This window comes from Nyctereutes procyonoides, unplaced genomic scaffold (genome assembly GCF_905146905.1).
Source record: "Nyctereutes procyonoides isolate TBG_1078 unplaced genomic scaffold, NYPRO_anot_genome, whole genome shotgun sequence".
NCBI classification, from domain to species: domain Eukaryota; kingdom Metazoa; phylum Chordata; class Mammalia; order Carnivora; family Canidae; genus Nyctereutes; species Nyctereutes procyonoides.
In genome coordinates this window covers 23,671,928-23,698,666 of record NW_026575139.1, presented here as the reverse complement: position 1 = coordinate 23,698,666, position 26,739 = coordinate 23,671,928, and the positions used below count along the sequence as shown (strand labels likewise).

The 26,739-nt window shown below is 40.0% G+C and overlaps 1 protein-coding gene across 11 annotated transcripts in view; it reads left to right on the top strand.

Moving 5' to 3' along the window:
- TTLL5 (tubulin tyrosine ligase like 5) overlaps positions 1 to 26,658 on the top strand; it is a 280,483-nt gene extending 253,825 nt beyond the window's left edge. For 9 of the 11 annotated variants that reach the window (XM_055304059.1, XM_055304066.1, XM_055304061.1 and 6 more), the window contains one exon: positions 23,408 to 26,658. In XM_055304059.1, coding sequence (XP_055160034.1) covers positions 23,408 to 23,430 — 23 coding nt within the window. In that variant the 3' untranslated portion in view covers positions 23,431 to 26,658. The remainder of the gene's footprint in view (positions 1 to 23,407) is intronic. The other 2 variants (XR_008661655.1, XR_008661656.1) reach the window with 2 other exon arrangements.
- Positions 26,659 to 26,739: the final 81 nt, after the last annotated feature.

Sequence of the window (26,739 nt, the reverse complement as noted above, 5' to 3'; positions counted from 1 at the left end):
GGACTTAACTCTAGAATATGTACAGGTTTTGTACAGGTCAACAATAAAAAGACAACCCTGTTTAAAAAATGAGTGAAGAATTTGGGTATTCCTCCAAAGAACTTGCAGAATGAAGTAGTGATGCAGGCTACAACATGGATGGACCTTAAGAGAAACGTAGAGCCAGTCACAGAAGACCACATATTCAATGATTCTATCTGTGAAATGTCCAGACAAGCAAATCCACAGAGACAGAAAATAGATCAGTAGTTGCCTGGGGCTGGGTGGGGAGGAGGTGCTTTGGGGACCAATAGGCACAGGGTTTCTTTTTGGAGTAATGAAAGTGTTCTAAAATGAGATTGCGGGGATGGTTCCACTAAAGACCACTTGAAGTGGGTAAATTTTATTAGTATATAAATTAGATCTCAGATCTCATCTTAAAAAAGTTAATAGTTGATATCTAAAAAGTAAAACAACAACGACAACAGCAAAAAAAAGCCTGGAGTGTAAGCAGTGAAATTGTGTTTGCTTCTTAGATGGCCAGATTTTTAGTAAGTACTTATTTAATGCCCCCAGCTCATTAATTTGGCAAATATTTGACTGAGTGTACCATAAGGTTGTAAGTAGAAAGATGCCTGCGCCCAGCTCTGCCCCTGGTCTTTTGTGTTTCCAAGTAAGGTGATGTGCTGGTGGGGGGGCGGGGGGAGGCAGTGGCAGCAGCTGTCCCTGGCCTGGCCTTTCTGGCTTTTCTCCCTGTTTGGAAAGGTGTCAGGCTCCAGAGTATTTCTGTTGCTTTAGTCAGCACAGAGCAGGAGGACCTTAACTATAGTTTCAGAAAAGCCTTAAGCTTCACCTCGTGCTCCAAATCCAAAATAGAGCAGCTGAGAATGGGGCTAGCTGTGCCACCAATTGCTTCTCTCCCATTGTTAATCTCCCTGACTCTGCCGTCCCCAGGCACCCCTCCCTTCACACTGTCATGCTGCCCACTTGTGATACAACCGAACAAGTGGTTTGGCTTTGAAAGGTGATTCTTAGAGACACCTCAAGTGACCCAACCCTGGGCTTGCCGGGGCGCTCTTGATGTTTATTGCCATGGGGCACCAGGGCTCTCCAGCTAAGTCCCCTTGCCAATCAGTCCTGGCCTGAAGAGGAGGTAACCTCTACAGACTCCCCCTGAGATCCTGGCCTCACTGGGTCTCCAGGGAGAGAAATGTCTCGTTACTAGGTGCAGCCGGTGAGAAACCTCCAGTACTTTTTGGCTCTCAGAGAAGAGTTTATGCTCTGGCATTTGGGTTATTAAATCACTTTTAAAAGCATGGCACAGCTGCCCTTATGACAGTTATGTGTATTAAGGCACTGTATGCTTTGTTCTGTCATTACCTGGTCAAGATGTTATAGCTTATTTGAAATTTCATCCATCTTGGGGTACCCAGCTGGCTCAGTGAGCAGAGCATGCAACTCTTGATCTCGGGATTATAAGTTCAAGCCCCATGTTAGGTGTAGAAATCGCTTTTTAAAAACTTAAAAATCTTTTAAAACTTTAAAAAATAATAAAATTTCATTCATTTCTTTCACAAATCCTGGATTTTATGCACCTCCTACCCACAAAATGAGTCACTTTTCAGTCTGTAAGTACTTTTTTCAGAGAGTCCTGGAATTAAAACTCATCATGATGTCTCCCTGTTCCCAAAGTGATGAAGTTATTAGCATACTAAGACATTCATTACATCTACAAAAGAATACTCCCTAATAGTGTGTGGACAAAGAAATCCACTGGACATTGGTGGGTGGGGGTATCAGCGCGTGGTAGCACGTGAGTTACTGTCACACTGCCCCTGCTCCTGGTGCTTACAGAGCGTAAGGAAAGCCGCCTCTCCCTCTTGGGCTCTCCCCTCTTGCTGTAGGAAGGAGGAGTAGCAGGAAATGGAATCTGCCCCGGTCATGGGATTTTTGAAAGAAACAAAGCATGATCTGATGAGGAGCAGGTTAATCCTGCTATTTCATTTCCCTTTCAGAGAGGGCGGGGGCAGGATTGTGATATGAAGTATTTGGTTTCACATCTGTTCCAGGAATTATCCTCGGCATAGATCCATTTTTCTTTTAAGCATCCTAAAGCATCCCAGGGAGCTCCTCCTCCTGTGTACCCTTCCCACCCCCACAGTCAATTTCATGGCCACAGAGCAGCTGACAGACTCCCAGAAAGATCATCTTGTCATTGTTAGAGGAGGGATCTAAGTCCTGGAGGTCCAAATTTCTGTGGGTCAGTACTATCAATTTTGTGTCTGCCCTCCACAGAGGGTTTGGAATAAGAAGGAAGCAGCATACCAGCAATGTGGTATAATGGAAAGAGGACCAATTTAAAAATCAGAGGAACTGCCTCTCATCTCAGCTTTGCTACTATTTGTATGATCTTAGCAAGTCACCAAACCTTGTTGGGGTCAGGACCCTCATCTGCAAAATCACAGCAGTGTCTTCCAGGGTGTTCTGCAAAATGCAAGTCTTCAAAGTCAAATAAATTTGAGAAATGCTATGCATGGTATATATCTGTACATTAAAGTCTCTGAGAAGTCTGCCAATAAAGAAACTTGTTTTTCACCCAGCGTTTCTTGAATTCGTCTAACACTAGAGCTCCTTTTCCTATAATGCTGATCAACACCTTGACGCTTTGAGAAATGAAGTAGAAATCTATAACCTGGCACAAGCCATGTTCGCCAACCTCAGTTGAAACTAACTTTTCAATTTTCCAGTCTCATTCATGGGAAAAAAAGAAACATAATTTCATATGTGGCAAGATGACTTCTGGTTTTAAAAACTGAACTTAAGAGCCAAAGCAATTATTCAGACCAACACAACTTCCACCTTTCAGACATTTAGCGTGTTCTTAGGGCCTTTGGGGGTGTGGTAGGAATTTCCTACAAATAATCCATTGTGTTCAGCACACTGTTAGGTTTTCATAAGAAATAACTAAATAAATCACGAGATACCTACCCTGAATTCAGAGACTAAGCATATATACAAGGAAAAATAGAATTCCAGATTTTAGAGTGAGGCAAAGAATGATTACAAATTTTATTTTGAGAAATGTTAGTTTATATTATTAATTAAATATCTACTGAGAAGATGCATAGAGAAAAAGGGATTCAAGGCAGTAATGTAAGTAAAACATGAGAGAAAATTCAAGAAACAACTGGATCAAGGGCCAAATGGGAGATATATGAGGACAAAATGTGGAAATAGGATCAGGCAAAGAAGTACTCTTAGTTCCTTGAAAAGTCAGTCACTAGGTTATAAATATTGAGACTGAAATTAAGTTTTGGCTAAGATGAATTTTAGCCAGGCAATCCTAACATTAGTAAAAAAAGGATGGCTAATAATATATCTTGTTAAGGAATAAGTAAGGATGGTTTACTTAATCACTCAGTTCGGGAACTATCACCCACATATTTAAAGTATGGGTCTTTAATAATACTGAGTTTTTGGTAATGTTGGCTTTTTTCCTTTCTCACCCCTCTGGTAACTCCTTAGTCTCTTTTATAAAGCTCTTCATCCTTTGCTTACTTCTCTTACAGAGAATTTTCATTCTCTGGAATCCTGTCTTTGGTACTGTCTCATGGTTCCAGCTGCCCTCTATATTTGACCTGTACTAATTCCAGGACTATACCTTCAGCCAGGGCTGTCACATACGGCTTCCCAGAATGCTTGTGCACCGCACAATACTGGGGGTACTGTGCTATAGACACAGAATATGTACACAGTGGCCCAGATTTCTCTCTGGATCCATATATCTCGGCTGCCTCTAGACATCTCTCCTGAGTGGCTCACATTCCTCCAAAACCCAGCACAAACCCGTGTCCTATCTCCCTCATTGCCACTGCCTTAATTCAGACTTGTAGCACTTTTGTTTGAATTACTGCAGTGTTTTCCATACGGATGTCTTCACCCTCAGTCTCATCCTGCGTTTATCCTCCAACCTGGCTCTTCAAGCGATCTGTTAAATACAGTTAAAATTATGATGCTTCGGGACACCTGGGTGGCTCAGTGGTTGAGCGTCTGCCTTTGGCTCAGGGCGTGATCCTGGAGTCCCGGGATCAAGTTCTGCGTCGGGCTCCCTGCATGGAGCCTGCTTCTCCCTCTGCCTGTGTCTTTGCCTCTCTCTGTGTGTCTCTTATGAATAAATAAATAAAATCTTTTTAAAAAAATTATGATGTTTCCCCACTACAAAGGCTTCAGAAGCTCCCTTTGAAATGCAGTGGGTAACCAAAGCCCTTCACCGTCTTCTCTCTTCTCTATGTGTATTTTTCACCACTCCCCCAAAAGGAACCTCTAAATTCCAGTCTTTCTAAACTATTTGCCACATTGTCTCAATCCCCCATACCATTGTATGCATTGTTCCTTCATTCATGGAAATCCACTCTCTTTTTTGGCTAACACTGGCTCATGCTTTGCCTCCAGATCTTGTCATTTCGAAAATTCTTCACTGACCACAGTGCTCACTTTCACGTCTTACCATCCTTTAGCACGTCTTTACCTCCTGTAGCATCCTTTGCTTTCCTCTATCATAGGATTGCTAAAATACGTTATTTTCTTTTACTTGTTTGCCTCTACCACTAGATTATAAACTACTGGGGCAGGGGGGATCAGGAATTAATGTCACCCACCTCTCTGTCACCAATGCTTTTCGCAGGGCTGGTCATGAGGTAGGTATTCAGTAAGTGGATGTGGGATGAAAGAGCAATTTCTGTTGCTACTATAAGATTTAACCTTCACCAAGTCAGTTTCTGGACAGTGTTAAGATTAACCATACTATGTTTATATCCTATAAATTATGGGATTTTAAATAACTCTTTCTATACTTCTGTATTTTGGACTTAGTGGAAACAGTAACTCCATGCCATTTTTGCTGTTAACTTTTCCCTGGTATTCAGGGGCTGTATTCCTTCACCCAGAAACTTATGTGGGGGGGGGGGATAAGCCCATAATTGAGTACCTATCTTTAGTAAGCTAAAGATGTTAAATCTACTACTTACTGTTAAAAAGATATGGAGATTTGAATAGACATCTTCCTAGAATTGACTCAGTAGCAGACTAGGGTGTATGTGCCCATACTTCACGAACTGACCGTTTTTGGAATGTACTTGTTTGCTTACACCTACTTTTCATTCACCTCCAGCACAGCCCCCATCAAAAATAAAAACATAAAATAAAAACTAAAATCAAGCATCTTTTAACTGAAATTTATTTGTTCATTTGTTTAGAGTAGCATCTTGAGTGCTAGGAGATAACAGTAATAGACAGGTATTCAGTAGGTTTCTATTTATTGGTGAACTTATGCTACCATTATTGCTTCTAGAATTCCCTAACAGCACTAGATTTTTCCTCAGTGACCCATCATTGTGGAAATGTATAAAAATCACCTTTTAGAGCAGCCCAGATGGCTCAGTGGTTTAGCTCCCCCTTCGGCCCAGGGCCTGATCCTGGAGACCCGGGATTGAGTCCCACGTCGGGCTCCCTGCATGGAGCCTGCTTCTCCCTCTGCCTGTGTCTCCACTCTCTGTGTGTGTGTGTGTGTGTCTCTCATGAATAAATAAATAAAATCTTTTAAAAAAAATCACCTTTTACCAAAAATACACAAATCAGGATCCTTTGCAAGGCCTACTAAATCCTATTTAATAGTGGTAGAGAGTTGAAGTATGTATTTTTAAACAGTGATTTCTGATGCCCTCACCACCCGTGATACCACTTCCAGCTAAAACTGTTTCTCTCCTTGGGCAATAGGCCCTCGCAGTCCAGGCAGAGAAGTTAAGTCCTGGATGACTGAACAGAACATTGTGGAATGATGAGAGAATGAGAATAACTAGTGCTTTCTATACTCATTGCAACTTATAGCCATTTTCTTAATGTTGATGGAAAGTGATAACTGATGGCCTCATCACCATCAGTAAACAATATATGACCCACTGTGAGAAGAGAGCTCTATTGACTAAAACACGATGCGTTCTGAAATGTGTCCAGATTTTTTTTTTTTGAGATTTATTTATTTTAGAGAAAGAGTATGTGTGCGTGCGGCAGAGAGGGAGAGAGAATCTTACTCAGGCTCCACACCAAGCACAGAGCCCAATGTGAGGCTCGATCCCACAACTCGGAGGTCATGAGCTAAGCCAAAACCAAGTTGGACACTTAACTGACTGTACGACCCAGGTCCCCCCCCCCAAGATGTTTATTTTTTAAACAAATAACTTTTCTTAGCTGAATCAAATGCTCAATCACAGGTATGTTTAATATATTAAATTAGTTTTGTGTCTTCCTGCTTCCAGGATTTACTGTCTAGAAACAAAAGAGGCAGTTTTGGAGATGATCAAATACAATATTTTTTAATGCTATAAACCTATTGAATTATAGAAGAAGAAAATTTCACCGTCTAAAAAAATCCATGCTATAATCACATTTTTATTTGTACAATCCACAAAAAAAGGAAAGTTCAGACTTATAGTCTGAGATATGTTCCTTTCAATTGAATGCACAAATAAAATAAAAATCTATATTTGTACAGATTAACCGATGACAACTTAATATGAAATCTTCTGTGTACTTTACAACCAGGATAATTCAGAATTGATATAATTGGGACTTTACAAGTCCCAGTGTTATTGAGACACTTAAATGCAGTATTTTATATATTTTTCCAAGTATGGGCACACCATTTCTTTGTGTGTTATCTCCCCACTAAAAATGAGGGAATTGGACAGGATGCTATCAATCTACTCGTTTGAGAAAAGGAAAAAACAAAACACCTCTATAGCTATATTATAGGAGGTAGAGAAATGATAGAAAAGTGGGGTCTCCAATCAGGTAGCTGGTTGTAGCCAACATAGCTTGGTCTAGAACCATCAGATAAGGCTGTTGAACAAATGAAACTTACTTTCCGCATTTTCTACAGTGCCAGTCAGTTGGTAGGTTTTACTCATTTGTGAATTTTCAGAGTCCTTATAAAACCACTACTAGGATGTAAGGGCTTAATTCCACCCCTTGATCTCACAACACCATGGGCCAGACCCTTTGAATTCTAAAAGTTAGTGACATCTCCTTCCTTCTGATTTTACTTTCACAGGCTTCTGGGATATCAGTTTTAAAAGCCTAGTCAACAGATTAGAAAAATCATTCAAGTTAAATTTTTATTAGAAAAAAATACTTCACAAATATCCTTTCCTATAAAAATATAAATGTGAACATCTGTTGCTGGTGAAGGATAGCAGAGGGGGTGGGGTAGAGAACTTGAAAGATTTGTGTGATACGGATATGCTGCCCTATGACTAAATTGATTTTCTAGTGGTTCTGTTAAACAATTAGGATCAACACTATTTCCAAAGTCATCAAAACTCATTAAAAGAATTGGCCAAGACTCTTACAGAACCATTGGGATAAAAGTCTCTTTGGCAACAGATCGGCTGGGTTTTTTAAAAATGTTTTTACCTATCACTTGAAAGAATAAAGATAGAAATAGCAAATATATAAGGTGACACAATACAGCAGGAAAAATCATGGACTCAGGTTCTATTACTATACCTACTGCTTAGTAACTGTTATCTGAAACAAGTAGTTAACTTCTCTAGGCTCAGTTTTGTCATCTGTAAAATGGAAATAATATTAATTTAGAAATATATATATTGAATGCCTGAATTTTGCCCGGCACCTGACTTCCGATAGCTGCCGTGTCTTCTTCATGGGGTTGCTGTGAAAACTGGATGACATCTTGCATGTGAGAATGTTGTGGTGTATTTTACTATCAAATGATACCTAGAGCAGTCTAGACCTCCAGTCATCAAAGCCTTATTTTTGGCCAAAAAAAATTAAAATTAAGTTACAACTGGTTCATTTGCAGCACGGTTTGAAGCAAAGAAAAATTTGACCTGAACCCCAATTAATTGAAAGTTCAATAGCTACAATATTCTTTGCCCAAGTATTCCAGTTAATACAGGTTTTTCTTTGTTGGTATGAGGTCATTGGTGGTTAGTAGTTATCTATCACACTATAAAATACGTAACACATTTTGTCCCCAAACTTGTGGCTTAAAACAAAAAACATTTGTTATATCACACTTTCTGTGGCTCAGGCGTCCTGGCTTAGCTGCATACCTCTGGCACAAGGTCTCCTGATGAGGTTGTAGGCAAGCTATTGGCCGGGAGCTGGGAGCTCATCCGGAGGCTCACCTGGGAAATCTACTTCCAATTCACTCACAAGATTGTTGGCAGGCCTCTTTCCACTTGGGTCTCTTCAGAGGCCTTCTGTTATGGGCTAAAGTGTGTCCCGCAAATTCATATGTTGAAGTCTTAACCTCCATTACCTCAGAATGTGACTGTATTTGGACATAGGGCCTTTAAAGTGGTGACTGAGTTAAGAGAAGGCTGTTACGATGGCCCTAATCCAACACACCTGGAATCCTTATAGGAAGAGGAAAGTTGAACACACAAGACACACCAGGAACGTCTGCCTACACAGAGAAAAGACTCTGTGAGGATACAGGGAAAAGACAGCCATCTATAAATAAGGAGAAAAGTCTCAGAAGGAACCAAACTTGCTGACACCTTGATCTTAGACATCTAGCCTCCTGAACTATAAGAAAGTAAATTTCTGTTGCTTAAGCCACCCAGTGTGGTGTTTGGTTGTAACAGCCCTAGCACACTAATATAGCCACCTTACAACATGGCAGCTGCCTCCCCTGAGCAAGCAATACATGAGAAAGTGAGAAAGCACCCATACAGAAGCCACAATATTTTTATAACTTAATCTTGGAGGTGATACCCCATAACTTTAGCTGTATTCTCTATGTTAGAAGTGAGTCAGTAAGTCCAGTCTGCCATACTCAAGAGGGGGTTTCAAAGGGCACGGATAGCAGGAAGTAGAAGTCACAGGAGGCCATCTTAAAAGCTGCCTACCACACTAGTTCAGATTTGCTTTTAATAAAGTAAAAATTTAAAGTTAACAGATGGAGAAACTGGCATATTTTACATGTGTAGGTTCAACATCATCAAATACATGGGCACCCTCGCTGATAGAACCTATAGGCTACACTACCATTCTGTGAAGCTAAGATTGTTCTGATCTGGAAAATAGGAAATTTTGACCTTTAGGACAAGGTTTTCTGGGGGTGAATAAAAGATCGTTTTATGAACAAGATTGAAGAGAAATGGTACAGTGAATCCTTATGTCTGTGTCTAATACAGTGATGCCCAACCAGGGATGCATATTAAGTAAGGGAGTATGTAGGGGGATAAGAAGGAAAGAGGAGGGAAGATATCATGAGTTTTAAAAAAGCATGGTCAATCTATCATATAATCTTAGTAGGAAAAGTGAGAAGAAACAGCTTTTATAAAACCAACTACAGAAACTAAAACTGAACAGAATCTTCTTGACTGATAGAACATAGGTCATAAAGAGTCGAGAAACTGGTCTAATCTTTCTTTTACTGTTAATAGGCAAGAAGAGGGATAAGGGATAGCAGGTTAGAGGTGGGCATTCGGTGAGCCGTAGTAAATACCCAGAGAGATGGTACATTTTAGAAAATCCGATGAGGAGTGAAAAATGATTATTGGGCTCCATGGATTGGTTTGGAAGGGAAATATAAACTAACAGACATATTCAGGAGCCTTTCAAGAGGTAATAGGAGGAACTCTATAAGAGGAGGATGGGTGATAGTTGAACCTGAGCTTTAGTTCAAAGGATCCAAAGGACATCTGCTCTGTGGTGATTGCAAGCTGACATCTGATTCCTCGGTAAGTATGCTGGGATTCCAGTAGCTTTAGTCTCTAAAATTAGTAGCATTGTCAGCTTGATTGTCTCGTGTTTTTCTAACGATCACAGAGTCTATGTGGCAAAGCTGTCATTATTCCCAAGCACAGCCAGACTTCTTTTCACCAGCAGCTCTCCTTTTGGCCTCTTAAATGTTGCTAACATGAGGTTAAACTCTCGCTTTACCTTCCAAAACATTCTAAGAGCTATTGCTTGTGATAACACCTCCAAATACTGAGCTTCAATAATTTGGCTCCTGCTTCACTGGAACTCCCCCTTGGGTGGCCCTTTGTTTTAAGAGAGGAAGAAGCTGTTTCCTGTTATCTCCTGGTTGCACGATAACAAGATGACAGACTGATTCTAGGTCTCTTTCAGTTTTCCTTACACAAAACTGTGGAACTAGAGTGGGACAGTACGGGGGTCTCACAAGGTAACCCTCACTAATAAGGTGCCTTTGGATTTGTATAGTAATTCTATGGATAACTTAAAGAATTCCCCTGAAGTAGATGTTTATGTTGGTCTGGAACAGTTTCTGAGATATATTGTTAAGTAAAAGATATCCAAAAAACCAACTGAAAGTTACATTCCCATTTGTATAAAAAGTGGAGTGTGCATAGGCTGCTCTAAGAAGGACACACACTCACACACACACACACACACACACACACACACACCAAGAATGAGTGGGGTAGAAGATGCTTTTAACTCTATACTATTGTGTCTTTTGATTTTTATTAATTTGTGCATAGATTACTTTTTTTTGTAGTTAGGAAGCGATTTTAAAAATGCCTTTATTTTTCAGTTATTCATAGAATTTTTTTTAATTCCAGTGTTAACATGCAGTGATTCAACAATTCTATACATTACTCTGCTCATCATAAGTGTACTCTTAATCCCTTCCCCTATTTCAACTATCACACCACCTACCTCGCCTCTGGGAACCTCCCCAGTTCTTTGTATGTAAGAGTCTGGGTTTTTTAATTTGTCTCTTTTTTTCTTTATTCATTTGTTTTGTTTCTTAAATCCATATGAGTGAAATCATATGGTATTTGTCTCTCTGACTTATTTCACTTAGCATTATGCCCTCTAGATCCACCCATCGTGTTGCAAATGCAAGATTTCATTCTTCTTTATGACTGAGTAATATTCCTGTGTGTGTGTGTGTGTGTGTGTGTGTGTGTGTGTGTGTGCACTGCATCTTTATTCATCTGTCAATGGACACTTGGGCTGCTACCATATTTTGGCTATTTTAAATACTGCAATTGGGACGCCTGGGTGGCTCAGTGGTTGAGTATTTGCCTTCAGCTCAGGGCGTGATACTGGAGTCCCAAGATCAAGTTCCACATCGGGCTTCCTACATGGAGCCTGCTTCCCCCCTGCCTATGTCTCTGTCTCTCTCTCTCTCTCTTTCATGAATAAATAAATAAAATATTTTTTAAAAAATAAATACTGCAATAAACATAGGGGTGCATTTATCTTCTCAAATTAGTGTTTTTGTTTTCTTTGGGTAAATACCCAGTAGTGGAATTACTGGATCATATGGTAGTTCTATTTTTAATTTTTGAGGAACCTCCATACTGTTTTCCAGAGTGGCTGTACCAGTTTGCATTCCCACCAACAGTGCACAGCGGTTTCTTTTTCTCCACATCCTTGTCAACACTTGTGTCTTTTGTTTTTGATTTTAGACATCCTGACAGGTATGAGGTGATAGCTCATTATAGTTTTGATTTGCATTTCCCTGATGGTAAGTGAGGTTAAGCATCTTTTCATGTGTCTGTTGGCCATCTGTATGTCTTCTTTAGAGAAATGTCTGCTTGTGTCTTCTGCCCATTTTTAATTGCATTATTTAGTTTTTTTCATGTTGCATTGTGTAAATTCTTTATACATTTTGGATGTTAACCCCTTGCCAGATTTATCATTTGCAAATATCTTCTCCCACTCAGTAGGTTTTCTTTAAAAAAAATATATATTTTATTTATTTATGAGAGAGGCAGAGACACAGGCAGAGGGAGAAGCAGGCTCCATACAGGGAGCCCGACGTGGGACTCCATCCAGGGTCTCCAGGATCACGCCCTGGGCAGAAGGCGGCGCCAAACCGCTAAGCCACCGGGGCTGCCCTATAGGTTGTCTTTTTGTTTTAATTGTTTCCTTTGCTGTGCTGAAGCTTTTTATTTTGATATAGTCCCAATAGTTTATTTTTGCTTTTGTTTCCCTTGCCATCTAAAAGAACCCTTCTATAGCCGGTGTTAGAGAAGCTACTGCCTGTGCTCTCTTCCAGGATTTCTATGGTTTCAGGTCTCACATTTAGATTTTTAATCCATTTTGGTTTGTTTTTGTGTATGATGTGAGAAAGTGGTTCGGTTTCATTCTTTTGCATGTAGCTGTCCAGTTTTTCCAACACCATTTGTTGAAGAGATTGGCTTTTTTTCCCCACGGTGTATTCTTGCCTCCTTTGTCATAGATTAACTAACCATATAATCGTGGGTTTATTTCTGGGTTTTCTATTCTATTCTGTTCTATTGATCTATGTGTCTGTTTTTGTGCCAGTACCATACCATTTTGATTACTATAGCTTTGTAGTATTTCTTGAAATCTAGAATTGTGATACTCCAGTTTTCTTCTTCTTTTTCAACATTGCTGTGGCCATTCAAGGTCTTTTGTGGTTCCATACAAATTTTTTGTTTTGTTTTAAGATTTATTTATTTATTCATTAGAGACAGAGAGAGAGGCAGAGACACAGGCAGAGGGAAAAGCAGGCTCCATGCAGGGGACCTGATGTGGGACTCGATCCAGATTCCAGGATCACACCCTGAACTTAAGGCAGACACCCAACTGCTGAGCCACCCAGGTGTCTCTCATATAAGTTTTAAAATTATTTGTCTTAGTTCTGTGAAAAATTTTATTGGCATTTTGATAGAGACTGCATTAAGTGTATAGATTGCTTTGGGTAGTTTGGACATTTTAACGATATTGGCTCTTCCAGTCCATGAGCATGGAATGTCTTTCCATTTCTTTGTGTCATCAATTTCTTTCATCAATGTGATAAAGTTTACAGAGTACAGGTTTTTCACCTCTTGGGTTAAGTTTATTCTTAGATATCTTATTATTTTTGGTACAGTTGTAAATGGGATTGTTTTCTTAATTTTTCTTTCTGCTGCTTCATTATTTGTATATAGGATATGCATGAATTACTTTTAATATAACACAAATAGAAAGTTTTTAAAGAAACTTCATTGAAGAAATGAAATTTTAAGTTCCCACATAAAGCCTTTGAACTCATGCTATGTTCTCTCACGTGGTTGCCTGAGTTTTCCAGTTCTCTCTTCTTGTCGTTGCAGTTTGAAAACTCATGACAGCAGGAGCTGCTAGCCATTGAGCACCTGCCCTACCCCGAGTGCTGGGGTTTTTACATGGAATTTCTTCACTTAATCATCACAGCAATCACATGAGGATGTTTCTTCCTGCCTCATTTTTTAGCTGAGACTTGTATATTCCTTCCTCTGGTACTTTTTAGAAGATGGAGAGGACATAGTTCCAAGATAGATTTTTCTGCCAAATGCCTGACTAGCACTTTGCTTCACCAAAGACCAGAGTGACCCTTCTTCTGAGGGTTACATTGGTCAATTCTGCCCTTGAGTTTTTCTCTTCTGTTTGTGTTTCCTTTCTCTGGGCTTATTATTTTATTCACATTTAGAACTGCAGCTTCATTCTAATAATTCTGACATGAGAGTTTCCATCAGTGGTACCCAGAATCCATTAGAGTAACAAATCCCATCTCAGACACCTAAGAAAAAGGGTGCATCTGTTGACTCACATGATTAGAGAGAATTAGGAGGGCTCCAAGAGCTAAGTGTGGTAGGATCCTTCCTTTTCTCCATCCCTCTCTGCCTCATGTTCCTTCTTTCCATGTTTCTCCATTTCTTTCCATGTTCCTTCATTTCTTTTCACAACTCCATAAAAGTACCTCTTTCCTTCCTTCTATGATTTCTTCCATGTAGCAGATCAGATGGAGGCATATAGTTTGAAGAGCTCCAGCCTTATTCTTTCCAGCTTAATGACCACATAGTTAAAAAAGTATTTCTATGTTAGTATATAGAAACACTAAGCCCCCCAAGGAAGGGCTGGGGATAGGGACTTTGGCCAAGTCAGGATCACCTGCCAACTTGTGTGATCAAGAGAGAATGAGACTCTCTTAACTATAGAGAACAAACTGAAGGTTACCAGAGGGGAGATGGGGGGGGGTGAAGTAGGTGAAGGGGATTAAGGAGTGTACTTGTCTCAATGAGTGCTAGATAATATATGAAATCATTGAATCACTATATTGTACACCTGAAACTAATATAACACCGTGTGCCTACTATCCTGGAATTTAAAAGAAAAAAGAGGGTATGGTACTGACATTTGTAGTCTGGCCATAATCACCTGGTTGAAATAGAGCAAGTTGGGAGCACTTTTCCAAAGGAATTTAAAGGAGCTGAAACCACAAACAGATAGGAAGGGATGTTAGGAGACAAAAACAGTAGATTTCCCCTACTTTCTTTCTTTTTTTTTTTTCTTTTTTTCTTTTTTCTCTTTTTTTCCCCCTACTTTCAACCCATAATTTCTTTGCAACTATGGAAATACAGAGTTAAATAAGACAATGTATGCAATAAATACTTCATATGATACCTACAGCTGAATAAACAGAGCAATATCTATTACTATTGACTATCTTTTTAAATTGCAGCAAAATATACTTAATGCAGAATTTACCACTTTAACCATTTTTAATGTACAGTTCAGTGGATTAAGTACACTCCTATTTTTCTGCAACCATCACTACCATCCATCTCTAGAAGTTTTTTTTACAAAATAAAACTCTACCAATTCCCCATTCTCCTCCCCCCCACCTCCTGGCAACCACCATCCTCTTTTGTGTCTCTATGATTTTGACTATTCTAGATATCACATATCAGTGGAATCATGTGGTATTTCTCTTTTTGTGACTAGCTTAGCGTCATGTCTTCAAGGATCAGCCATGTTGTGGCTGAATTTCCTTCCTATAAATGTCAGAATTTCCTTCATATAAAGCTGAATAGTACTCTATCATATGTATATACCACATTTTATTTATTAATTCATCTGTCAATGGATACTTGATTTGCTTCCACCTTTTGACTATTGTGAGTAATGTTGCTGTGAACATAGGTATATATCTGGTTAAGTCTGCTTTCAGTTTTTGTAGATGTATATCCAGAAATAGAGTTACTGAATTGTATAGTAATTCTATTTTTAATTTTGTGGAGAACTGCTCTATTGTTTTCTATAGCATCTGCACCATTTTACATTCCTACCAACAGTGCCCAAGGGCTCCCTTTCTCCATATCTTTGCCAACACTTTTCTTCCTCCTCCCCTTCTTCTTCTTCCTCTCGTTCCTCTTCCTCCTCTTCCTCCTCCTCCTCCTCCTCCTCCTCCTCTTCTTTCTTCTTTCTTCTTCTTTTTTGATAATAGCCATTCTAATGGGTGAAGTGGTGCTAAGTTCAAGTTAAACCCTGGTAACTAGGCTAATACGAGTGTCTGTCAATACATGTCAATGGATGAGTGGGACAGACAACACTTAGTGTTTTAAAAGTCAAATTTGACATGATGGCTGAACATTAAATTCAGGAAAGTCTTCTCAAAGCCAGGGAAGAGTTCAAGTCAAATGTAGTCCTCCATATAGAGTTACCTGTTAAAGCTATGGGTGGATAAATTCTCTGAGGGAAAGAATGTTAAAAAATGAGCAGCAGAGTCAAAGAAGAAAAAGGATACAGTGGAACTGCCCAGGGAAGCAGCCTTGAGAGGCACTGGATATTTCAGAATCTCAGAGACCCACATAGTGGGGAGGAACAGTCAAGAGAGTATCAATGATTGATGAGCTAAGATGATATTTTTTAATTGCCTGTGATTGCAGTTTTGTTAAATTGAATCATTTTCATGTGAATACTACCCTTTCGAGTCCTTTATAATTTTCAGAATGCTTGCATATGGATTACCTTATGTGACTCTTAATCCATGAGATACATGAGTTATTATTACCATAATACAAGAAAGAAACTGAAACTCAGGGAGACTGAGATTTTGCTAAAGTTATTGCTTGGTACCTCTCATTTTCCCAAGGTGATCAGTTTGCGTGAACCTGAAGGCAGATGATGCCAAGGCAAAGTGGGCATCAGAGTAGATTCCCTTCAGACAAATCATCCCTAGCAGCTTGTCAAGCCTAACACGGGCACTTTCACTCAGTACCTCTGGAAACAATATCTACTGGCCCCTCTGAGGTCTAAGGAGTCTGATTTCCTAGACTCTAGAACAGTAGTTTGTGGACTATGAGGTCATGACCCAACAGTGGGTCATTAAATCAATTAGTGGGTCATGACCAGGCTCACCAGGGCCAGTGGTGCATATGTCTTTCCAATGCTGTGAACTTTCAGGAACTTCATCATGTTGGTTACTGAACGTGGCTGTAGTGGAAATCAGCCAACACCACAAAGCTGGGGCCTTTGTTTGTTTGTTTCACCACAGAGAACCAGTTGTTAAACATTTACTAGCATACCATTGATCATAACCATCATTTCTTCCTCTTCCTTCCCACCCTCCTGCAATGGAACAGAGTAGAATAAAAAGAAAAAATAACAAGGGTCAATCTGTTAGTAAGAATTATTTTGTGAGGCTTCTGTTTAAGTCAACAATACATGAATATGAATATGTATGTATTCATAGAAGATGTATTTTTTACTAAAAATAAGCTTAAAAATCAATTTCTAGGGTCCCTTCATTTACCTTTCTCAAGTAATTGAAAGTGCTGTTCTGCTGCTCTTTCGGCAAAGAACCTCTAGTATTAGCACCCTTTTTTAATGGATGCTATATCTAATAGTAGTGGGAGGAACGAGACTGAATTTGCATCAGGCTGGAAATTATTATTCTAGAATAGCAAAATCCCTCTGCATATCAGTTCTTTTGAACTCGGAGCTATATAAAAAATCTATTTTTTAGACCCCACCAAAGTTTTTTTCATTGAGTATGAATTTGTCCTATGCTCAGAAAACACTAATCATTATTATTAAATCCCAAAGATTAGAAGGCCAATAAATAGCAGAAATCAGATTTAGGCACACAGCCTTGTTTACTCTCTACCATTTTTCCTTATGAGAACTTACTGTAAAGAAAGTAAATCTTTTTAAGAAAGTAAACAAACTCTTTGTAAATCATTTTCCTTTTGATGATTTAGTGAATTGTTTTATAAATCCAGATTTTATATATATATCTATTTACATTATATACAAACATTTTATATATAAACATTTTATATATAAACATTTTATATATAAACATACATATGTATGAATATCCCAGATAGGCTTAAGTGGATTATGCTTCAAAACTAGATAATTCCATCTAGATAGATCATGGGATTAGATCTGAAGAACTTTGATTTAGATCAGCTTTGTAATTTTTAAATTTTCATAAAAGGGAAGTTATTAAATATCCTCATGCAAAAAAAAAAAACAAAACTTCAACTCTGCAAACATGTTAAATGGTCTGCCCTTAACCATCAAAATGTTGTTATAAAAAGAAACATTTTTCACTGAGTGACATTTGAAAGTCATCCAGATAGATTTCTCTCTATTCCATAATGTAGTTCTATCTTGCCCATTTTATTGCTTTGTTGTAATAAAATGAAGCAGAATTAAGGGGGAACATGGCTTTACAGGTTTATAGTTCTTGAGTTAAATATACCTCCAGAAATGAGTTATAGGATGTTTTTCTTAGAAGAATTCAGCTTACTTTATATATGACTTCAGTTCTTTACAGTAGAATTGCTTCAAATAGTGTTTTGTTAAAACTATCCTACACTTAATTTGCAAGTAGACAGTAAATCTCTCCCATAGTTGGACACTTGACTCAGGCTGCAATTAGCGTCTAAGAGTTAAACCCAGTGCCTGTATTGTTCATAGAAATGGAGAAGGTTTTCTGGAAGGGCCTGAGCACTTGGGGTGCTGCTGTGGTCAGCCAGCTCACTCCCTTGTCCCCTGTAGCCACACTTCAGAGCTACTCAGGCACTGCCTCTGTTCTGAAGAAACCCCTTGCAGCTGTGCCCGGCGCCTTCATGTCACCAGGCCGGGTTTCAGGAAGTGGATCTGATGCTCTTGTGCCTATGTGGTTCATTCCTACATATTGGAGCTGTGCCCAGGAAGGTGAAGGGCCAGCAGGTTGGCCCTCGCTCCCCAGCTGTCCCTTTCTCCTAATGTCACTCAGGATATAAATAGTGATTCATTCACTCTCTTATCAAACCAGAACGCTGCCAGAAGATACTATCAGGGCCACTCTGATCAACTGGAAAAGGCCTTAGGGACACGTCTAAGAGGCACAGTGTACAAAGCCTTTGCATTTAGATGATTTTTAAACATTAAGTTTTTAATTTTATTTCTCCTATTCACTTCAGACCTGGGAGGGAGAAAAATAACTCCAGTTACATGTTCATGTTTGTTTGGGGTCTGGGCCTTCTTGAGTGGCAGGGAGGTCATAATGCATTCTCTGTTTTTTTCTGATCTGGAAAAGCCAAGAGTCAGATGATCTCATTGAAAATGTGCTTCCCTTTCCTCCAGACAGCTGATGGGTGGTAGGAGCACTGATCTGAAGCGTGGATTGCTGCGTATACCACCAGGCTGTGTGTTTACAGAAGCCAAGTTTGTATTGTTAGTTGGAAATCTTCTGCTACCCATAGGGAGCACTACTACTGATCATTTCCCACATCAGACAATCCAGTATTTACCAAGGAGCCCCATGTAAACATGTACATGGCAAGATGCTGGGAGCTCGGGTCATGTGAAGATTGGTAAAATGTGGTCTCTGCACTTAAAAGAGTGTATCCTTGGGACATGAGCAACATGTGCAAGGCAAAGCCCCCCGACTGCCGCCACCTGCCCTCGGAAAATATATAAGAAACAACTCTTTGGGTATTTTGGGAAAGTGTGTCAACCATTCCTCTCAGGGAACATATTGCTCAAAGGGAGCATGGACATAATCTATTCCCTCAGCAGTTTTGCAGACTTCCCTACTTCTCGTGCACTTCCCCTGGGCAGATGTTGATTGCATTGTTGAAAATGTTTTTATTTGCTATGTTACAGTAGCACCAGCCAGTTATTTAATATTATGCTAATAGGAGAACAGTAGGCTGACAAATTGGGTTTGTTGAACTCTGATAATTGCCAAACCAGTACAATGTATTTTACAGGTGCTTCAAGATTTCTAAGGGTAATTCTGATAATATTTTATGATTATGTTGCTTGTTGACTTTAAAACTAACCTAATAAGATATAATTTCATTTATTTGATAAATGCCAAGTGAGTATATAAATAGTACGAGCCATAGGCATTTCAAAAAAAAAGAAGAAGAAAGAATTTCCAGGTCAGGACATCAAAGCAAAAAAGAAGATGGACAACTTCAGTAACTGGTTTTTCAAAATCCTACCAAAAAAGAGATCATAGCCACAGAGGCAGTAAGGGGAAAAATACAGTAACATTGTTATCCTGTCTATTGTTCCTGCCCTTATAACCCCAGAACTGAGTCAGCAGGCAGGAGTGGAGATCCAAGCAGCTCTGGACCAGAATTATGGCAGGTGTCAGGGACAACAGGTGGAGCGCCTAAATGGAGACCCTTCACATAAAGATAGGACTCCAAAGGGCTGTATTCTCCATTTAAGGTCAACCAGAAATAAACCCTTCTTTCCCACTTTTATCTCTACCTCTTTTGGCACTGAAAGAAAATTGCCTGTCTTGAACCTTTGTGTGCTGATTGAGATGGAGTAGGGGACTCTCCCCTGATCATTTATAACCACAAATTGGTCCTTGTGTAACCTTGGGCATGAATTCATATTCCCTAGGTACCCTGAAAAACCTCAAACTGAGAATTTAATCTAAGGCGATCCTAAGCTAACAGTGGCCCCAGGAGCCTGGTAGAATCAAGTGTATATTTTTCCTGGAAGTATGTTCCATCAACTCAAATCTCAAATAATTCTTACAGATAAAGGTCTAAGAACTGTGACATCACAGTTTAAAATCACAAAACAAATAAGGAAGCATAGCACCATAAGTGAAAGTCAGCAAAATAACAGGTACCATATTAAACCCACAAAGACTAAGGTACTGAAATTACCAGACATACAATAAAGAATAAATTTTCTCATGTGTTCAGAGAAATTAAAGGAGGGAGTGAAAGTATGAATAAAATCAAGATTAAAATTATGACCAAGAGATTTGAAAAAGAACTATGTAGTACTTCAGAATTGCAAAGATACAGTAAAAAACAAATCAATAGAGGATTTAACTGCATGTTAGATCAAGCTGAAAAAATATTTAATTCAAGATATATTTATTTTTTTTATAAATTAATTTTTATTGGTGTTCAATTTACCAACATACAGAATAACACCCAGTGCTCATCCCGTCAAGTGTCCCCCTCCGTGCCCGTCACCCATTCACCCCCACCCCCCGCCCTCCTCCCCTTCCACCACCCCTAGTTCATTTCCCAGAGTTAGAAGTCTTTATGTTCTGTGTCCCTTTCTGATATCTCCCACACATTTCTTCTCCCTTCCCTTATATTCCCCTTCACTATTATTCATATTCCCCAAATGAATGAGAACATACACTGTTTGTCCTTCTCCGATTGACTTACTTCACTCAGCATAATACCCTCCAGTTCCATCCACGTTGAAGCAAATGGTGGGTATTTATCGTTTCTAATGGCTGAGTAATATTCCATTGTATACATAAACCACATAATTCAAGATATATTTAAAGAAGTTATGTGAACTGCAGGTCAGAAAGAAAAAGTGATGAAAAACCAAATGAGAAGGCCCGATAGATATTTAAATAGTTCTGGAAAGAAAAAATGAGACAAGGACAGTATTTGAAGGGATAATGGGAAAACAAAATATTCCTAAACTAATGGAAGATACACCAGCTATAGTGAATCACAAGAAATCCACATCTAGACACTTCACACAGAAACTTTGGAATACTAAAGTCAAAAGATGTTAAATTTAAGCACCTAGAGGCAAAGAAGGCTTTCCAAAGGAATGCCAGTTTGATCAACAATGTACTTCCCAACAGCAATAGTGGAAGCCAAACTACAATGTGATGTTGCCACCGATGAAAAAAAATTAATAGGCAGAAATGTATTTGAAGCAAAAATGTCTTTCAAGGATGATGATGGAATAAAGGTGTTTTCCAACATGTAAAACCCAGACGAAGTTGGCATCAGTACACCTTCACAAAGGGAAAGAGTCTAAAGCATATATCTCAAACAGAGGAAGGTGTGATACCAGGAAACAGTCTAAGATGCAAACACTGAATCATGAGCAAAGAATGTATAAAAACATAATAATAAAGTAATAATGTTCTTGTGGAGTTAAAAAAGAGGGAGATAGGGATGCCGAGGTGGCTCAGCGATTGAGCCTCTGCTTTGGCTTAGGGTGTGATCCTGGAGTCCTGGGATCGAGTCCCACGTCGGGCTCCCTGCATGGGTCCTGCTTCTCTCTCCCTCTGCCTGTGTCTTTGCCTCTCTCTCTCTGTGTCTCTCATGAATAAATATTTTTTTTAAAAAAGAGGGAGATAAAAATATGCAACACCAACATCATGTCAATCAAGGCAGAGGGTATGATCAGAGTCAAGGAATCTCAATCTTGTACAGTGAAAAGGTGAAGATAATGATTAATTTCAGCTTTACATAGCATATACAAATGCAAAAATAAATAGTGTAGCAGCTAAAAGAATAGAAATTATAAAACTTGAAGGAGGAAAAGGAAACAAGAGTTTGGACAAATAGAAAGCACAGCTTTTAAGGGCGCCTGGGGTGCTCAGTCGGTTAAGCGTCTGACTCTTGGTTTCAGCTCAGGTCGTGATCTCAAGTCCCCACTCAGTGGGGAATCTGCTTGAAGATTCTTTCCCTGTGCCCCTCTAAAATAAATACATCTTTAAAGGGAAAACACAACTGAAGACTGGAAATAAAAATATATATATTTGTAATTACAAAAATGTGAGTGGACTGATGTACCAGTTAAAGTGAGTCATTCAGTCAAGTACTTAGCACAAAAGACCAAATATTGCATGATTCCACTCATATAAAAGTCTAGAACAGGCAAATCTCTAGAGACAGAAAATCGATTAGTGGTTGCCTAGGGGTGGAGGACAAGATGTGGAAGGGTGATGGCTAAGGGTTTTGGGGTTTCATCTTCTTTCAGTGAAAAATGTAGAATTGATTGTGGTGGTGTATGCACAACTCCAAATATACTACTAGCCACTGGATTATACACATTAAATGGTACAGTATGTGGCTTATATCTCAATAAAGTTTTGTGTTTTTTTTAAATCAATAAACAGTAAACTCAATAAGAAAATAAGCAAAGGCCTTGTCCATGCATTTCACAGAAGAAAAACATGTACGCATAATAGATACTTGAAAAGAGGCTCAACCCTATTCCTAACTGGGAAAAGGCTAATTAAAACCACAGTAGGGTGCAGCCTGGGTGGCTCGGCGGTTTGGCCCTGCCTTCAGCCCAGGGCCTGGTCCTGGAGACCCGGGATCGAGTCCCATGTCGGGCTCCCTGCATGGAGCCTGCTTCTCCCTCCGCCTGTGTCTCTGCCTCTCTGTCTCTCAGTTTCTCATGAGCAAATAAATAAAATCTTTAAAAAAATAAAATAAAAAATAAAATCACAGTAGGACACCGTTGTACAATCAGTGGACTAGCAAATATTTTAAACTCAGGCAATACCCCTTCTCCATATGTAGGGGAGGTAGAGACACAGGGGAAGCTCATCCACTGCCCTGGGGGTGGGGGGAATTGGTACAACTGCTTTGGAATGTAAAATGGCATTATTTTTAGAGAGCTGAAGATGCAAGTGGCCATGACCCAGCAGTTACAGGCCTAAGTATATAACTGAAGAAGTTCTCCCAGTTGTGTGCTGAGATCACGTATAATAATAGTTAGAGCAGCACTGTAAAATCAAAAACCACAAAATTGTAAAAACAAAACATAATATTTAGAGTTAGGAATGTACGTAGTAAATAAACCTATTTTTTAAAAGTGAACAAGGGAAAGATAAACACACAATTCAGGACAGTGGAAAGGGGAAGGCAGTGGGAGGGCCTCACAGGGGACACAGGGTAACCATAACGTCCAGGTTTTAACCCCGGGTGGTGAGATATAGGTGTACATTGTGGGGATGGGGACGGGTACAAGGCAGAGTATATTCTGACAACAGAATTCAACAAAGATCTAGACAAACTCAGAAGCATACACAGCGGTTTTTCCATGGAGTTCGACTCTGAATGCTAATAATGCTGAGCTTCAGTTTCTAGAAGAGGCTAACCTATTCAGCATTTTATACTTAAGAAGCAAAAAAGATAAAATGTTCTCAAAGAAAGAAAGAAACTTGAGTACCCAAAAAAGCAGCAGCTTCAGAACAGGAGCGTGTTAGAAAGGTTTCCAGCAAAAGTGGTTAGCTTCATTTACTTGGCCACAACTTCTTTAGTCTTCAGTAACACTAACTAAACCAGACGTTGCTGTAAGTAAAACCCCACACTCTCATTTAGGTCACTTAGTGGTTGGTTCTCTTTTCCAGATCCTGCTCACACTAAAAGATGAACCACAGTCGCACAGAGGAAGAACCTATTTGCCCTCCTGCTCCTGCCGGGGTGTGACTGAGGCTGAAGCATCTACCAGGGCTGCAAGGGGTCCACGGTATTTTTTTTTTTCTTTTTCTTTTTCTTTTTTTTTTTTTTTTGCTGCCTTGGTCCCCAGAACCTTCAAGCAACAGTGGCTGTAGATTGTTGCCAGTCAGCCAATCCAGACTTTTGCTGAGACGACAGGAAAACATATCAGCTGGGTTTTGATTGAACTTGGCAGTGGGGACATTGAACCGATGCATTATATACCCTATCAGAGCACACATGTATCTTTTATCCCTTTTATCCCCTCCCCTAACCTGCTTAGGTCTTCTCTGTCCCTCTCCTACTACCACACAGAGATGATATAAAAGAGGCTCTTTGGCTATTTGCATTTTGCTTCCTCTTCTTTTCCAGGTTGCAGTATTAAGCTTGACTTCCTTACAAGCCTAAAATCCCAACATTATCCACGAAAGTTGTTCTCTCCTTTTCCGAGGATTTGGGGGGTGGACAGGGGATGTGGGAAGCATACATCACAAGTCTCCCAGAGAGTAGAGGAAAGTTGGTGTGCCGCTGACCACATGAGCCATAGTAAAGGCACCCTTTGGAATTACTGATTTCTAAAATTAATAAAGTGATTCTATTTTTCTTTTTCTTTTTTTCCATTTGCTAATTTCCCACCAATCAGTATTCACAAACAAGCCTGAAATGGGACCAACTTCTCGTTTTCTTTCATTGCTGGGCAATTTTTTAAACTCTGTTTTAGAAATGTGAACTACAAAGAGATGTTTTATTCTTCCATTTGGTTTCAGCAGATGGTGGGTCCAGGCTGTTCCCCACAGGCAGCTCCTGTACCTGGGAAGCTCGTATGTGCACATGTCTCCATTATCAGCCCGCAGCAGACAGGTCCTCTAGTGGCATGTGGATCTGCATCCTTAAACAGTTCATCAGAATGAGGCGACATACCCCCGATGGCTTTCCACTTGACCTCTGCTCCCTTGTCTCCTCACCTTTCCCTGGTCCTCTCTCTGGCTTCTACTGGAGAAAAGGTTGAAAGGCAGGCTGCAGAGCCACTGAAGGATTGACTGCTGCCCTGAGGAGTTACTGGGTGAGGACCCAGAGTCTGGGGTTTCTACACCAGGGTGCTCTAAACTCAGCTTTGAAACCCCAAAGAAAAAATGACACCCAACAAGGCAGAGAGAAAAGGGACTTTATTGACTTCTTAGTGAATGCAAACAAGTTTGAGCACATCAAAGCGTTTTGTTTCCTGGTGAGGGATGAAGACTGTCACTTGAGGGAGGAGAGAGAATATGTGTCCGAGATGTTCCTGGGCCTTCTGGTTCGTAGTTTGAGGACCATCTTAACTGTTGTCTAACTGGGTTGTGAATTGGTTAGGAGACAAATCAGAATTCCTCCGTGATTCCCTGGTGATGTGTAGAACCGAAATAAGATATATGGAGATCTTGTGAGAAGGCATAAGCGGGTATGAGCCCAGTAAAAGAACTCTGAGACCAACTAGACTGCTTGGGATTGCCCTAAGTCACCATTACAGTTGGGTCCTCGAGCTCATTTCTGACTGCACTCACCATGTGCTCATGAAATGTTAAGACCAGACTCCAGATCTCTCTGTGTGTCATTTTTACTGGTACCGGACTTCTCTTGGCAATAAACAAGACAGATCATATGATTCCCCCCTCCAACAACGGTGTCTTTTCCAGTGTCCCTCCCTCCCCTCCCCCAAAACGTGTATTTCTTCAGACAGACAGACAATGGTTCATGTTTCTGTAGTGCCTGTAAGTGACATGTGGAATGGAGAGGCTGGACTTCAGACCCCTGCCCATATTTGTATCCGCTGATAAAGATAAGAATAGAGCTCTAATATAAAAAGAACATTTGGAATCACAGTGTGTTCTGTTTTCTTTGGGATACTTCAGGAAACATAACTCGTTGCCTCGGTTCATTAGGATGAGCCACAGGCCAACATTTTAGTGATGTCCTGTGAGGTTGGATAAGAAGGAAGGTTTATTCTAGGGTCAGAAAAATTATTACCTTCTTCCTTATTTAAGCCTCAAGGAAGGATCCATGACGTCAGATCTAATACACTGCTGCTCAAAATGTAGTGTTTAGGCAGCCTGGACCTTCCCCCAGGCCTAAAGCTGCCTCTAGAGCTGCAGCCTGAAATTGTGCATTTTTAGTAAACACTTGGGTGTTTCTCATGCCCAATGAAACTTGAGAATAGCTGCCACAAGTGAATAGATTCTGAAGCTTGGGATAGCCATGGCCCATGGCCAGAGGGCTGGGCATGCTGCATCCCCTCTCTAGGCCCGGTAGCTACCTCGGGTAAACTGGATCAGAGTGCCAGCAGCCATGATTTTAGGACAGGGACACAGCCCCCCAAATACAGTGGAAATAAATGGGTGCCACCGGGGATGAAGCCTGAGAGAAAAGCTCTTAGAATTGGCCGGGCATGAAAAAAGCAGGAAAGAATGTCTTGGTGACCAAACTCAGGAGTTCAACTGGGGAGCATTCCAAAAGGAGCAAGATATACACAACTATGCATACACACACATACACAGAGGCAAGAACATATCCCATGGACCCTTCAACCTGCAAATTTTAGCTTCAGATAGATTTTTTCACCAATGGTAAGGTGATTTCAATAGAGGAACATATTTTTTTGGCAGCTGCTAGATGGTTCCTCATTACGGATGGTTGCTTCTGGTGGACATCAATATAATAGAATTCTGCATTGCTCTGGGATCTGTGACCTCAGAAGAGAACTATGGAATTGTATTTCCTCACCCTCTCCCATCCCCAAATCTGACAAGAGGTTCCTGGCAAGCTTATCCTGATAATACAATTAGCCTCATCTCCTTAGGCCATTTGCCATTGACAGTTTCTCTAATTTCTCAACTGATTTGGAGGGTGAGATTAGATTGTCAAAAATGTTCATTATTGATAGTGAACGTACAAACGAACACATTTCCATGTGCAAGGGTTCACACCAAATGATTTTTGCCCACAGATAAATGTAGGTCAAAATCAGTTTCTAAAAATCTGAGCCACTGCCTCTCTGTGTCTGAGGACAAACACTCCACAGAAGGAAAGGAGCACAAAGACCAGCTCAGTCTTCTCAGGTGGCAGAAGGCAGTGCCAGGGTACTCGCACTAAGCAATGTATTCGGAGTTCAAGACTGCCCCAGTTTCCAGTTACCTCTGCTAGTATGTATGAATGTGGAACCAAGACCAGAGTAATTAAGGACTTACACCTTAGAATAGGCTTTTACTGT